Source organism: Sebastes umbrosus, chromosome 10, assembly GCF_015220745.1.
Source record: "Sebastes umbrosus isolate fSebUmb1 chromosome 10, fSebUmb1.pri, whole genome shotgun sequence".
Lineage (NCBI taxonomy): Eukaryota > Metazoa > Chordata > Actinopteri > Perciformes > Sebastidae > Sebastes > Sebastes umbrosus.
In genome coordinates, this window is record NC_051278.1 from 16,577,107 (window position 1) to 16,589,620 (window position 12,514).

The window sequence follows — 12,514 nt, forward strand, 5'->3', positions numbered from 1 at the left end:
GAGACTAGACTAGTACTAGACTAGTACAAGTAGAGACTAGACTAGTACAAGTAGAGACTAGACTAGTACAAGTAGAGACTAGACTAGTACTAGACTAGTACAAGTAGAGACTAGACTAGTACAAGTAGAGACTAGACTAGTGACTAGACTAGACTAGTACTAGACTAGTACAAGTAGTGACTAGACTAGTACAAGTAGAGACTAGACTAGTACAAGTAGAGACTAGACTAGTACAAGTAGAGACTAGACTAGTACAAGTAGAGACTATACTAGTGTACTAGACTAGTACAAGAAGAGACTATACTAGTGTACTAGACTACTACAAGTAGAGACTAAACTAGTTCAAGTAGAGACTAAAGACTAGTACAAGTAGAGACTAGACTAGTACAAGTAAAGACTAGACTAGTACAAGTAGAGACTAGACTAGTATAAGTAAAGACTAGACTAGTACAAGTAGAGACTAGACTAGTACAAGTAGAGACTAGACTAGTACAAGTAGAGACTAGACTAGTATAAGTAAAGACTAGACTAGTACAAGTAGAGACTAGACTAGTACAAGTAAAGACTAGACTAGTACAAGTAGAGACTAGACTAGTATAAGTAAAGACTAGACTAGTACAAGTAGAGACTAGACTAGTACAAGTAGAGACTAGACTAGTACAAGTAGAGACTAGACTAGTACAAGTCTAGACTAGACCAGTACAAGTTGAGACTAGACTAGTACTAAAGACTAGACTGCCAATTTCCAGTGCTGTGGCATTACATGTTGATGTGGCAGCACAGCTTTAAATCAGAAACTTGTGTCTTCATTGGTTTTATATGATTAGTCAATAAGTGATTGGTACATTGACATAAAGTATATTCACCCTTCTGAGGCAAAAAATACAGTTTCACAAATGTCACGATATGATAACCTTAGAAAAATATTACTATTTTTGCCTGATGGTCAGACAATGTCAAGAGTGTCATTTTTGGCTGTGGTAACTTTTGGGTATTGTCATTACTTTTTACACTTGTAGGATTAATTATTCAGTTGATTAAATATATAATGAAAGTGAAAATAATCCTGAGTTGCAGCCCTGATCTTGGTATTAATTGACTGTCAGTTTTTTTTGCATTGTTGCCCTGATTGGTTTAATCAGCACTATGGACCAGGGGGGTCACAGCGAGTAAAATCCCTGTGCTTCATTGTGAAAGCTGATCTTCCAACTCAAAAAACGTCTTTATTGATTTTGTTTAGGTGAAGCTAAAGAGACCAGTAATGACCACAAGCAACAACTGCTCAGTTCTTAAAGGTATTGTACATCATCTTAGTTTCACTGCAGTTAATCTAAGCTGAACATTATGGCTTATGGTGTAAATGTATGTTCAATGTGTCTGCAGATGTCGTTGCCTATGTTGATGTGTGGTCATCAGACAAAACAGCAAACTATTCTAAACCATTCGTTCAGCAGCTGCTGGAAATGGGAGCTCAGGTGAGACCCCAGGGCACATAGACACATTAGCACTATATTGTACACCTTTGACTGTATTTACAGACATTAAATATGTATACTTTGCAAAACCTAAATGCCCTTTCTTTTACAGGTATCAAAAGCATTCAATAAACAAGTCACACATGTAGTCTTCAACAACGGTCACCCAGCTACATGGAGGAAAGCCAAGAAAAGGGATGTAAGGCTTGTCTCTGTTCTCTGGGTAGGCAGGTAAGAATAACACTGAGAGTTGTATACTTTTTAACTTCAACAATTCTATGATATTTTTTATTGTATTGTCACAAGTTGTTACAAGATGCTATTGTCAGTCATTACTTGAATCTTAATGTGGCTTATTTTTGGTGAAATGACTCCAGATGTCACGATGATGGTGTGCGTGTGGATGAGGAGTTGTTTCCAGCCTTTAATGATGACAGCAATCCTGTGTTGAAGAACAAGAGAGTGAGTAGAGTCAGATTTATATGGGATGTTTATGTTGGTGTCACAGTTTAAGCCGTCATTGTAAATCAATGTTGGACCACTGTTTGTCAAGCCATACTTTGTGCTGATTTTGGGTCACTGAGGTCTTTTCTTCAGTGTTTTTATTCTATTCCACCTCTTTTTACACTTCACTGTCACACTGTGCAAAATGTAGTCTCACTTTCCTTGATATTTTGCACTAAAGGAAGTTAGTGTTTTATTGATAAATTATCTATCAAATTGAATTTACTGGGACAAGTATGTATGTAGACAAACAGCTTGTGAATGTAAGCTATTATTTTATTATTATTTTGCTCCTCTCAACTAATCACCTCGCGAGCCTCTAAAAATAAATCCTAAAATTTGTGATATTTCATAGCTGCGAATTTAAGTGATTTTGATCTTCAAGTTTCAAGTTCTTTATTGTCATATGCACAACAATGACAGAGAAGCAGTCGTTGGCAACGAAAATCTTAGATCTCAGGCTCTCTCCAACAATGCTCATTTAATGTTTGTATGAAAAGGAAAAACACACAAGTAAAAATGAAAATCTAAGACATAAAAAATAATGCAGAAGTTAAAATGTAGGAATACAATATAACATTTAAAATATAAAATAAAATGAGTATTTGTGGTTGACAGTAATTGCAAAATTAATAAACTAATGTAAACAGGGATGTAGAAAATGTATGTGTGTAATGAGAAGTAATAAATATATAAATGAATGTGAACAGTTTCAAAAACAAGTATAAGTGAAATGACCTTAAAAGTATACAAACGTGCATTTATTTACTTCCTATTCAAAACGTGTTTTTGTGTTTGATTCACGTAGCATCGTTGCATGCAGCCAAAAGATTCTCCAGAGAGGACACCTGAAAACGACAGACGCATGAGGAAAAAATTAGACAAGATGATGAAAGACCTCGCTCCAAAACAACCTCTCGGTAAGAGATTATTACATTTTTAGAAACTTTTCAAAAACAATTGTTAAATGGAAAAACGACTACATCCATTGATTTGTTTTTACCCACAGTTACGGATGTGTCGCCCATCATTATTGATGAGGAGAATGGAATAGTCTACAGCCCTGCTTTGAAAAGATCCGCTTATATGGCACAACGTTTGAAAGACATGAAAGAGAAACGGGAAAACCTCTCACCCACAGGTATGCGCGGCAGTGTACAGGCTGATGTACTGACAAGGTCAAAACACCAGAAATTCACATATATGTCACTGTCTTTCAGCTTCACAAATGGTTGAATCCTGCTCACCCACTGGCCTGAAGCCTTCTCTTGGGAGCACACCAAGCGTCTTCAAACTAATGTGTAAGAACATTTTGGTGTTACTGTTCAGGAAAATAGTATTGTGGTTTTTGTCTTTCCTTACCCCCAAGATCAGTTTCTAAATATAGGGAGGGGAATGCTGGGGACTTCCTGATACCATATTTGATTTGTATTGCAATAGTTAATATGATATAAAGATGTCTAGTTTGTTTTCAAAGTGGCTACATATTTTTGAATATGCATTACAAACATGTTTCCAGTAGCTGCAACAAAATGAAGCCACGTGTTGAAATCCAAGATAGCACTTGTACCTTGGCAAGTGCTTCTTGAAGTCGTATCTCTGCTCTTGTGGTGTACATCATCCTCCTACGTATTTGTTTTTGCTCAAGCTCGTGAAATAATGAGGTGAATGTTTGAAAACGGTAAAATTACAATAAAAACACTTTGAAACATAGAGTAGCGGCGCCAAAGGGTTTCTGCGCGTGGCCTCTTTAACTTGCTATGAGAGCAGTTCCTCACCAGCCTCTTGTTAACTTCAGGTTTCTGCATTTGTGAAATGAAGAACAATGTGAAGTGGAGGTAGCTGCTTGTGGTTTTATATAGTGAGGGCCATTGAGAGCCGTTACAAATCCAGCTAAACACACTGGCAAACAAAAACAATGAACAGAAAGTGGCTAAACGATGCGCAAAACCCCTTAATTATTAATTTTCTTTCTTTATATATATAGATGACCAGTCGGATGATGATTCCAGTGTTTCTGTCGCCGAACCTGCTTACTCACCTGACAAGGAAGAAGGGAGAACACATATTGATGTCACTGACCATGACGAACAACGCCACAGGAAAGATTCCAAAAGGCCACGGCTCTCACTCTGCCACGATGTGCCAAAATGTATTTCAAGTCCTGCGAGTCTTGTGAAATGTCTTGACTTCAAGGACGAAGAAGAAGGGACTGGACAAAAGAAGTCAAGAAAGACCTCAGTCAGAAAAAAAAAGGCAGAGAAACACAAATCCGTAGGTTTATCAGAAAGTCTCTGCGAGGATAGGAGATCTGATAAGGGCAAGGACTTTCATAAAGAAAGAAGGCGTTCACAGATAAAATCATCAAGTCCATCACCTAACAAAACTGAAAAGGGAAAGGGAAAAATTAAAGCAGCTAAATCCTTTTCAGAGACTAAGACCCATTTTTGTTCTGACGCTGCGAACTCTTCTAGCTGCCTCTCGTCACCAGCCAAATTAGGTGACGCTGCAGTTGAACTGACAAAAAAAACTGTTAAATCATTACAGAAAATACCCAAACGAGCCAGACCGTCACGTTCTAGCTCGGTACAATCTCTCACTGTATCCAGAGACCCTAAAAATGTTGCCTCATGTTCCACTGATGGAGACGATAATGTGTTTGAGGACTATTTCTCCCCAGCTAACCACCTCCCTAGATCAAAAAGACCTCCTTTGCCTAATCTACCTTTTGAGAGAGACATTCAGATTCCTTTTGTGTTGGACTCTGTCCCGAAGAAGAGAAAACTAAGAAGAAGTGAAAGCATTGGATCTGAAACTAACAGTAAAAAGAAGAAGATACTGGAAAAAAATCAGCAGTCTGATGCAAGCAATGAGCCTCAAAGTCATCCACAACAGGATGTTAAAGAATCTCTGCCTGCATTGGAGAGTCCAAGTGCCGATGTAACACTCGCGGTAAAAAGGCGAAGACAAAGCACGTTGCCATTTACAAGCACCAGCTCAACTACAAGTGAGGCAGTGAGACAGAGAAGAGCATCTACATCAGTACAACCAACAATGTCAACAGAGGCTAACACAATATCGGAGCTGCAGCAAAACTCTGTCAATGTTTCTCATACCTTGGAAAGTGAGTAGTAAGGCTAGAGAGTGTATATTAATAACACATTTCCTCTATTATCTTCATCATTATGAACTGAACAAAATAAAATGTTACCAATGGTGTTTGACCTTTCACAATAGTGGAGGTTAAAATTGTCTGTAATCCCTGGGTCATGCATGTGGTTTCAAAAGGTTTGCAACATAATTATTCTTTCAAGGAATACTGATTCAATCCAGCTAGGTGAATGTTTATTTATGTCCCATTTTCAAGAGAAGAATAAAGAAATAACTTCAATGTAAATAAATGAGGCCTTTTCATATGAATATTCTCACAATATTCTGTGTTTGTTTGTCTTTTGAAGACTGAATTTGTAATTTAGATCACAAATTTGATGTAAGAAAGAGTTTGAGTTTCTCCTATGTCTCTGTGTTTTCCCGAAAAATCAGAAGACATACAAGATGTGCATTTGTTTGTCAGTATGTGATAGACTGACGAGCTGTCCAGGGTGTGTACCTCACATCTCACCCAAAGTATGCTGAGGCCTGAGTCCCCCAACATCCTGAACAGAAGTAGCTTTGAACTGGACAGTTAGAGATGGAAAATAAGCACTGACTATGTTTCTCAACGGATCATAATTGAAATTTAAGACTTCTTTTTAAAAATATGACTGATGTAAAATAAGCTTATAGTATCAGAAAACATGAATAACTTAGATTTAATGTTATATTGTGTATTAAACAACCTGTCTAATTGAGCAAAGGACATAACATTTATTGAAAATGTGTTTATCTTGAACAATATATGACACGTGAATATTTGAGTCTACATCTTTATTCTTTAAAATAATGATTGATTTGAGTGTATTTGATTTATAATTTGAACAGTTACTTATCTGGTAGTAGTGAGGTTGTAGTAATCCAATTAAAAATGTTGCAATTTACAATTTAATGGGACTGTTTTCACCCCGGTGTAAATGGAGAGATAAGAGATGCACTCGCATGAATTCACACACACACACGCTATAAAAACATTGCCCGCTGTATGATAGCTTGAGTGACATCCCCCCACACTGTTTTCAATTGTTTGTCTTGTTTTCAACTGTAGGTAGAGGAAATGCACGTACAGTTGCAGCTGGTTTAACAGAGATCCCCTCTGAAGACGAAGAAGAAAATCACAATAAGCAAGCCAGCTTGAGTCTTCAGAACACGGTTAACAAAACAAAGGTAAGAAGACGCCTTGATTGTTTTTAATATTGAGTGTAAATTGTGAAGATTGAAATTTGAAGACTTTTTTTTTTTTTTAAGTTTTCCTAAAAACTAAAAATGACATTCTCCCATTTGCTAATTTATATACTTCCTCTGTCCACCGTTGTGCTTTGGTACCAGCTAAATTGCAGTTGACTTTGATGCATTTTCTCTCTGTTCTTCACACTCTTTATTTACTTGAGTTTGTCCTTTATTTATCATCCAAATATTGCAGCTGCAGAATATGACACAATTGCTGACATTCATGGTTTTCTGTAATATCGGAAGTTGAGGAAGTAAACGAAACATCAGTAGTGTGTGTGTGTATCATTCCTTTTTGAGTGTTTCCTCCATAAGGTCACACACTTCCATAGTTGCAGGCGTTTGACGCATCTAGTCAAGAGGTTCTGTCTGGTCCTGAGGGTTTCCTGTGTTTTGCCTCTGTGATGGTAGCGTACAACTTCCTTGCCTGTGAAATGCACCTGGGCTCTGTTTTCGTTACGCTGGTAACCTCAACAAGCTGTCGCTGAAAAAAGCCAAACATGACGTCATCTTCCCCCAGGGATCTGTTATGGGTTGACTTTATTGTAGCCTGATTACAGAGGTGGTTGTAGTTGTTCTCTTAGTTCTGTAAAGATGTTGGTAGTAGATTAATGTTTAAATGTGAGGCAGTATTGATAAACACATTCATCAAGATCTTGGAGGTCACACCTGCATGGCTCACCAATCTTTGTATGTGCAGATGGAAAGCAATGATGAATTTGTTTGACTTTGGGTGAATACAGAGCAAACGTACTTTTGCCGTTGAGACTGTTAGACAAAAAAAAAAGTAACTTTGAAAAACTCAAAATATCATCAGATTACATGTAATTATTTCAAATATTAACAGAATAATTTAGGCTCATTTTGTTCGTTTTTAGCATCTTTCAGAGACACTTTTATTTTGAAATTTCCATAGCACATCTGTGTCACCATTTCCATCCAAGCACCCCTCCTTCCTACAGAGCCTAGTAATGAAATTGTCAACTCATATTTTAGTTTGCTTTTTGTGAGTTTATATAAATGTAGAGCTGCAACAATTAAACGATTAGTTGTCAATTATTAAATTAATCGCCAACTTTTTTGATAATCGATTAATCAGTTTGAGTAATTATTTAAGAAAAAAAGTCAAACTTCTCTGATTCCAGCTTCTTAAATGTGAATATCTTCTGGTTTCTTTACTCCTCTGTGACAGTAAACTGAATATCTTTGAGTTGTGGACAAAGCAAGACATTTGAGGACGTCATTGTGGGCTTTGGGGAACCCTGATAAACATTTTTCACCATTTTCTGACATTTCAAAACCAAACAACTAATCGATTAATCAAGAAAATAATTGACAGATTAATTGATAATGAAAATAATCATTAGTTGCAGCTCTATATAAATGTAACTGATTGTGTTAAATAGGCATATGGCATCGTCTCATATCGATCACAGGCTCCTGAATTGAATCTATACGAAATTGTTGACTTTGTGATATCAGCAAATATCGTACTGTTATCCAAAGAATCAATATAATATCATATTGTTATCCAAAGAGTGAATATAATATTGTATCAAGATGAAACTTGTGCTTTACACCCCTACTCTCTACTGTTAATCCCAGGGCCGGCTCTAGCCCTTTTGGTGCCCTAGGGAAATTCATAAATAACTGTATTTTATTTTTATATAAATAAACAATTGGTCCCTGATATTGTTGGCTTAAAAGTGTTTAGTCAGTTTCACTACAAATTACACTTTTATTAACAAATACGTGCAAACGGGCAGATGAAAAAGTGTGAGAAAGAGAGGTGCAGGTGTAAAAGTGTATTTCCTTCTGTATTTATTTATTTGCTCTTTTGTTACCTCAATGCAGAAAATGAGGAAAGGCGCCCACCCGCATTTTTTTAAATTTTTTGAGGGCGACCAGCAGTAGGTGGCGCCCTAGGCGACCACCTATATGGCCTATACCTTAAGCCGGCACTGATTAATTCTCTCACCCTCATTATGATTTCTATAAATGTATCAACTTAAGCAAACTATTGGAGTCCCTAAACTTCTGATGAACTTTGGTTTGAAGGTAAACTCAAAGTGTTTTTTTTATAAATCCTTTCAAGTGTAAGATTATTTCAATAATAGCCGAGAGCCAGAAGAAGTGGCTTTGAGTGTGTTCACAAAACATGTTAACTGATATGAGCTACTGTATGTGCCCATGGTATTCAGTCAATGTTTACGTTCAGTGCTCTTCAGTTGTGACAAGTGGTTATCTGCTATTTGTAATTGGCTCTCACAGCTTCAGTTGACCTCGGTCTTTGCAGAGACCTCATCTCTCTTTGATTTTCTGAATAGCCTGGTTTTCATTTTGCGCCGAGTAGCAGCCATCAAGGAGGCCCACTCATACAGTGAAGAATTTCCTTCATTTGTGCTGGGAGAGCTTATGCTCAGAGGCCGTGCTGCAGTTCACACCAGCTCTTTGTCAGAGGCTCATTATGTGCAACTCATTCGTCAGTGCCTGTTTTATTGTGCTGCTGCCAGAACATGTCCACTGCATAAGATAAGCCAAAGACCTTTAGAATAGCTGCCCATGTTTTGAGTTGTTTGACTGACTTTGAAAGACCTCAAAACGAGTTTTCTCACCACCTTTTGGAAGTGCTGAAGTGTTTAGAAGAGATCTTTAACAAAGTTGAATCAAAACATTTTCACTTGAAGAAAACTTCTGTCTGAGGAGTAGCAGTCATGGGGTAATGGTTACCAACGCAATGACTTCACAACTTGCTTATCGGGGATAATGTGATGTGTGACCGGTGTGGGAGGGACCGTCGCACCGTTTTGGCACCACTGTGTGCAGCAGGCCTTAACCCCTGACTTCCAGCTGGGGGACCAGATATCAGAGAGTGACAGGAAAGGGCCCGGTGGTCCTGTTTGTAACTGCTGCTCAGGTGTTTGTGTCGATGATAGCTCGCTGCAATGGGGCCAAAGTACGAGGCTGGATGGAGCGCAGTCGTCAGGTTACAAATTTACAGTTCCGCTTCAGTGGCTCTGAGTATGTTTTTCTCCACTCATGGCCTTGGTGTTTGATTTCCTCTTCGGTCTCTACGCAGCTATATATCCGGCAGGGTTATTGAAAGTGCACGGCCTGTCTGGCTGTTAAATAATGATCATTTTACCTGTTCAGGGCTGTATCAGCTCACAGTACTTACACCAAAAAAGAAACATAAATGCATTATATTTCCCAGTGTCTTTTGAGACATTTTTTATTTATATATATATACTGCATTATTGGCTACATTATAGTGTTGGTTTGTTCTATATAGAGACACAGATTTCTCTCCTATTTTCTGTTACTTTTGCTCTTACAAACATACGCCAAGAAACAAATCAAGCCAAATCTGTGCTCTGTAGCTGCTCCACTTATATTTAATTGTGTGCCAAATATGTGGATATTGTGACACAATACAATGTGTCCTTGAATGCACTATGAGAACTACTTCCCAAAAGTAAAATAGGTGTGAAAGCATTGAACACAGACCTTCACTAATTTATCATCAAGAACAAATTGTATAATTGTTTGATTTGATTTCACTTCTACACTTTGTGTAATTACTATTACACAAAGTGTACACAGTATTAGTTTATACAAGTCTCCATGACCATTTAAAGCAACAGTGTCTAACATTTAGGGGGATCTATTGGCAGAAATGCAAAGTATGTTTTCATTAGTGTATAATCACCTGAAAATAATCGTGTTTTCGTCAGCTTAGAAGGAGATGTTTATATCTACATAGGGAGCGGGTGGTCTTCAGGGAGGCCGCTATGTTGCACTGCCATGTTTCTACAGTAGCCCACCTTGTTTTGGGCAGGAGTCGATAATGTTACTCACTACCATCGCCGCCGCTCTCTCGCTCTTGCTTCACCACTCACTTCCCTTGTACACACACACACGCTACGCACTGGCTCTGCTCCAAATAACCTACGCTACTCTTACAACAACTGGCTCTAGAGCCATTCACGTTTTCACGTCAGCCACTGTAGATCTCCAACATACTTGGCACACGGGAGAAGCTTCAGTTGGAAGTTGCAATCTGCAACCTCACCGCTAGATACCACCAGATCCTACACACTGGACCTTTAAGTAAAGAAAAAATTGGTTAAGAAAATGTTTTATCCCTGTCATATATTTTGTGTATTCATCATTGTTTCAGGCTATGAGAACGTTGGTCATGACGAGCTTGCCCACTGAGTAAGTACTAACATGTAAAACTGTCTTAAGATAAATGTCACCAGCTACAGATTGCTCACAACACTTTTAATGCACTAGTGGGAAAGCGGTAAAGTGGTAAAAAATATGTCTCTCATAATCATTTGTGTTTGATGCTTTCAACTCTACTCACCTTTTGTAGGAAGCAGCACACATTGGTTCAGGTGGTGACGACACTGGGTGGTTTTTCAATCGTTGACCGGGTTTGTGAGAGCACAACTCACGTAGTGTCTGGGAGTCACCGGCGGACTCTCAATATTCTGTTGGGCATAGCTCGTGGCTGCTGGATCCTATCTTTTGAATGGGTATGTAGTTCATATATGTTCCGAACAAAGCCATTACATGATATTATTTAAAATGATGATGAAGTGTTGAACTATCTTGTATTTTTGTTTTTCCTGAGTAGATCCTGTGGTGTTTGGAGCAAAGGCAGTGGATTCCAGAGGAACCATATGAACTTTCAGACCAATTTCGTGCAGCACAGGTGAGTACCAACACTAGTCTAGTAGGAATAATAAAAGTGTTCACCACACAAGCACTACCAGCATTAAGCGGGGTTTAAGCTCGCTGTAGTGTTCCTGGCGTGAGGGTGCGCAATCACGCATTGTGCATAAAGCGTGAAGGCTCCGCAAATTGTAAAAGTGCTTAGTCCTGCACCTCTGAATTATTTTTCAAGGGACAAAATGCTGACACACTACATATACGTACTGTTAGACAACGCTAAAGCATAAACAATAGTGTACAACACCATGTACAATACAAAATCAAACAGGACACAACAGATGAGAATTTTCCAATTCATCATAATAATAATTTAACTGACAAAAAAGCCAATGCTATGATGCGGTGCGTGAGCTTTGACTTTAAATTTTCTACCCTTGTGCCAAGGAGGCAGACTAAAAGACATTGGGGTATTTTCACATCCAGAATAGAAGATAATCTTAAAATGACCCTACTCGGGCGGCTGGTTAGCTCAGTCGGTAGAGCGAGCGCCCATGTATTGCCAAGGCTCAGTCCTAGCAGCGGTGGACCCGGGTTCGAATCCGGCCTGTGGTCCTTTCTGCATGTCATTTCTCTCTCTCCCCCTTTCCAACACTCTATCCACTGTCCTATCAGCAAATGCTTAAAAATCACCCCAAAAAAAAAAAAAGAAATGACCCTACTCCAAAAGCTCCACACTGGTGGGCAATGCCACAACAGGTACATAAGTGTTCCTACCTCTCCACAGCCTTGCCAGCAGGAGCTTTTCAGACATGATTACCATAGTAAGATAAAAGCAACTAACTTAAATTAAGAAGTAAAATAATGAATTCGAAAGACGGACAATTATTTTTTTAAATGCTTTAAAAGCAGGAGATCTCTATTTTACAGGATGTTAAACCTTTCAACCTTCATATCATTATAACACATTTAATACTTGACGCTTTTCCTTACAGGGATTGTAGAAAGGTGTTAAAGTATGTTCATGAGTGTTCACTTCTTGCTTCTTCACAGAATAATTTGTTTGTATGCACTCTGGCGTTTTGGCGAAAATTGCAAAGAACAATGTGTTGAGCTTAAATGATTTCGTGCATGCTCGTAAATCGCGACCCGCGCCACGGTGCCTCACGCGAATATAAACAAAGCTTTAAATGTCACTGTAAACTTCATTATGTTTCCCATTTGTGCAAACAATCAGATATTTTTTATTGTTATTTTAATGGCCCTATATTTCAATACTCGTTAATATTGAGCAACATTAAATTAACAGATAGTAAGTAAGGTAGTTTATGCCTTTGCCTATATACTGTATATGTACTGAATATACTGAATATATTCATTTTAATAATGTGATCCGGCTATTTAGTAAAAGCTTTCATTAGAGCTGCACAAATATACTTTAACAGAAATGCTACATTCATGTTTTATTTTTTCAA

At 38.1% G+C, this 12,514-nt stretch overlaps 1 protein-coding gene across 2 annotated transcripts in view; it reads left to right on the top strand.

Annotated features, from left to right (window-relative positions):
- The window catches only part of mcph1 (microcephalin 1), a 35,973-nt gene that overhangs the window by 860 nt on the left and 22,599 nt on the right, over positions 1 to 12,514 (top strand). For both annotated transcript variants that reach the window (XM_037782300.1, XM_037782299.1), the window contains exons 2-13: positions 1,241 to 1,295; positions 1,384 to 1,475; positions 1,588 to 1,706; positions 1,853 to 1,937; positions 2,788 to 2,899; positions 2,989 to 3,120; positions 3,200 to 3,280; positions 3,967 to 5,103; positions 6,181 to 6,299; positions 10,543 to 10,580; positions 10,741 to 10,903; positions 11,005 to 11,082. In XM_037782300.1, coding sequence (XP_037638228.1) covers positions 1,262 to 1,295; positions 1,384 to 1,475; positions 1,588 to 1,706; positions 1,853 to 1,937; positions 2,788 to 2,899; positions 2,989 to 3,120; positions 3,200 to 3,280; positions 3,967 to 5,103; positions 6,181 to 6,299; positions 10,543 to 10,580; positions 10,741 to 10,903; positions 11,005 to 11,082 — 2,190 coding nt within the window. In that variant the 5' untranslated portion in view covers positions 1,241 to 1,261. The remainder of the gene's footprint in view (positions 1 to 1,240; positions 1,296 to 1,383; positions 1,476 to 1,587; positions 1,707 to 1,852; positions 1,938 to 2,787; positions 2,900 to 2,988; positions 3,121 to 3,199; positions 3,281 to 3,966; positions 5,104 to 6,180; positions 6,300 to 10,542; positions 10,581 to 10,740; positions 10,904 to 11,004; positions 11,083 to 12,514) is intronic.